This window comes from Eimeria mitis, genomic scaffold (assembly GCF_000499745.2).
Source record: "Eimeria mitis Houghton genomic scaffold, Emh_scaff1934, whole genome shotgun sequence".
Classification (NCBI taxonomy): Eukaryota; Apicomplexa; class Conoidasida; order Eucoccidiorida; family Eimeriidae; genus Eimeria; species Eimeria mitis.
In genome coordinates, this window is record NW_013570256.1 from 7,246 (window position 1) to 8,665 (window position 1,420).

The 1,420-nt window shown below is 59.4% G+C and overlaps 1 protein-coding gene across 1 annotated transcript in view; it reads left to right on the forward strand.

The window, feature by feature from the left end:
• EMH_0046100 (transcription factor S-II central domain-containing protein, putative) overlaps positions 1-1,420 on the forward strand; it is a gene marked incomplete at both ends in the record, with an annotated part of 9,693 nt that overhangs the window by 6,350 nt on the left and 1,923 nt on the right. The window contains one exon of the mRNA XM_013496132.1: positions 144-1,387. Within this exon, the coding sequence (XP_013351586.1) occupies positions 144-1,387 (1,244 nt within the window). The remainder of the gene's footprint in view (positions 1-143; positions 1,388-1,420) is intronic.

The window sequence follows — 1,420 nt, forward strand, 5'->3', positions numbered from 1 at the left end:
GCAACCCCACCACCACCACCAGCAGCAGCAGCAGGAGCAGCAGCAGCAGCAGCAGCAGCAGGAAAGATAGTGTGTCGGTGGGCTTGGGACCCAGCTGACCTGCGGGGAGAGTGCTGCAGCGATCTGCCTGTTGAGGTGTATAGTCAGTTCGAGGTAATCCCGGCCCTTAACTTTATCGACGTAAACCCGGTTGCTTCTATCAAAGGAAAGCTGCAGGTAGACACGCTGCAGCAGTGGCTAGCTAGGCCCCAGTTCCCCTACTGTATTGCCACCAGCAGCAGCAGCAGCAGCAGCAGCAGCAGCAGCAGCAGCAGCAGCAGCAGCGGCGGCGGAGGAGGAGGAAGAGAGGGAGATGATGATGGGGGACTGCCACCGGCTCTTTTCTATCGCCACGCCTTCGATGTAGATTGTGGCTTCAGCCCGCAGATACCAGCAGACGCAGTGCGTTATAAAAGAATAAAAACACAGCAGCAACAGCAGCAGCAGCAGCAGCAGCAGCAGCAGCAGCAGCAGCAGCAGCAGGAAGAAGCAGCAGCAGAGGGGCCAGCACCGCCCAGCTCCTTCAGAAAACACAACGCAGCAAGGAACCCAGACCACCGCCTCTTCTGCTGCTGCCGCTGCAGGCAGACTCTGGGGCCCCCAGACGATAGACAGCCCCCCAGCTGGCGCCCGGGGCCGCAGCAGCAGCAGCAGCTGCTGCTGTTCCTGCAGCAGAAACTCGCAACAGACAGCAGCACCAGCAGCAGCAGCAGTGGCAGCAGTGGCGGCGGCAGCGGCGGTAGCAGGGGCGGGGAGAGAGCGGTGTATGAGCTGCTGCAGCGAGAAGCAACACAGCAGCTGCAGCAGCAGCAGCAGCAGCAGCAGCAGCAGCAGCAGCAGCAGATAGAAGAAGAGAAACCTATTTATATTGAGAGCCCTGATGAGCTGCCTTTTTTGTTTAAGTTGTATCCTAGTCAGCAAGATATACTTATTTGCTGCTGGAGGTGTGCGAGGAGAGAGAGAAGAAGAGAAGCAGCAAAAGCTGCTGCTGCTGCTGCTGCTGCTGCTGCTGCTGCTGCTGGGATCAATCTGAAAGAACAAAAGGCTGCTGCTCACCCAAGAACTCCTGCTGCAGCAACCAGCGGCAAAAGCCGCAGCAAAAGACCAGCAGCAGCACCAGATGGCGACGAGCAGCACGCAGCAGCAGCAGCAGCAGCAGCAGCAGGAGCTGCTCCTAGGCGGCAGCAGAAGCAGCAGCAGCGGGCGGCTCGTCGGTCTGAGTCGCAGCAGCAAGACAGCGATGGGCTTGTGTCTACGGGTAGCGAGTACAGCTACAACAGCAGCGACCGCAGCAGCAGCAGCAGCGGCAGCAGCAGCAGCAGCAGCAGCAGCAGCAGCAACCACGGCAGTGACCCTGAATTCGATATAGAAGAACTGCGGG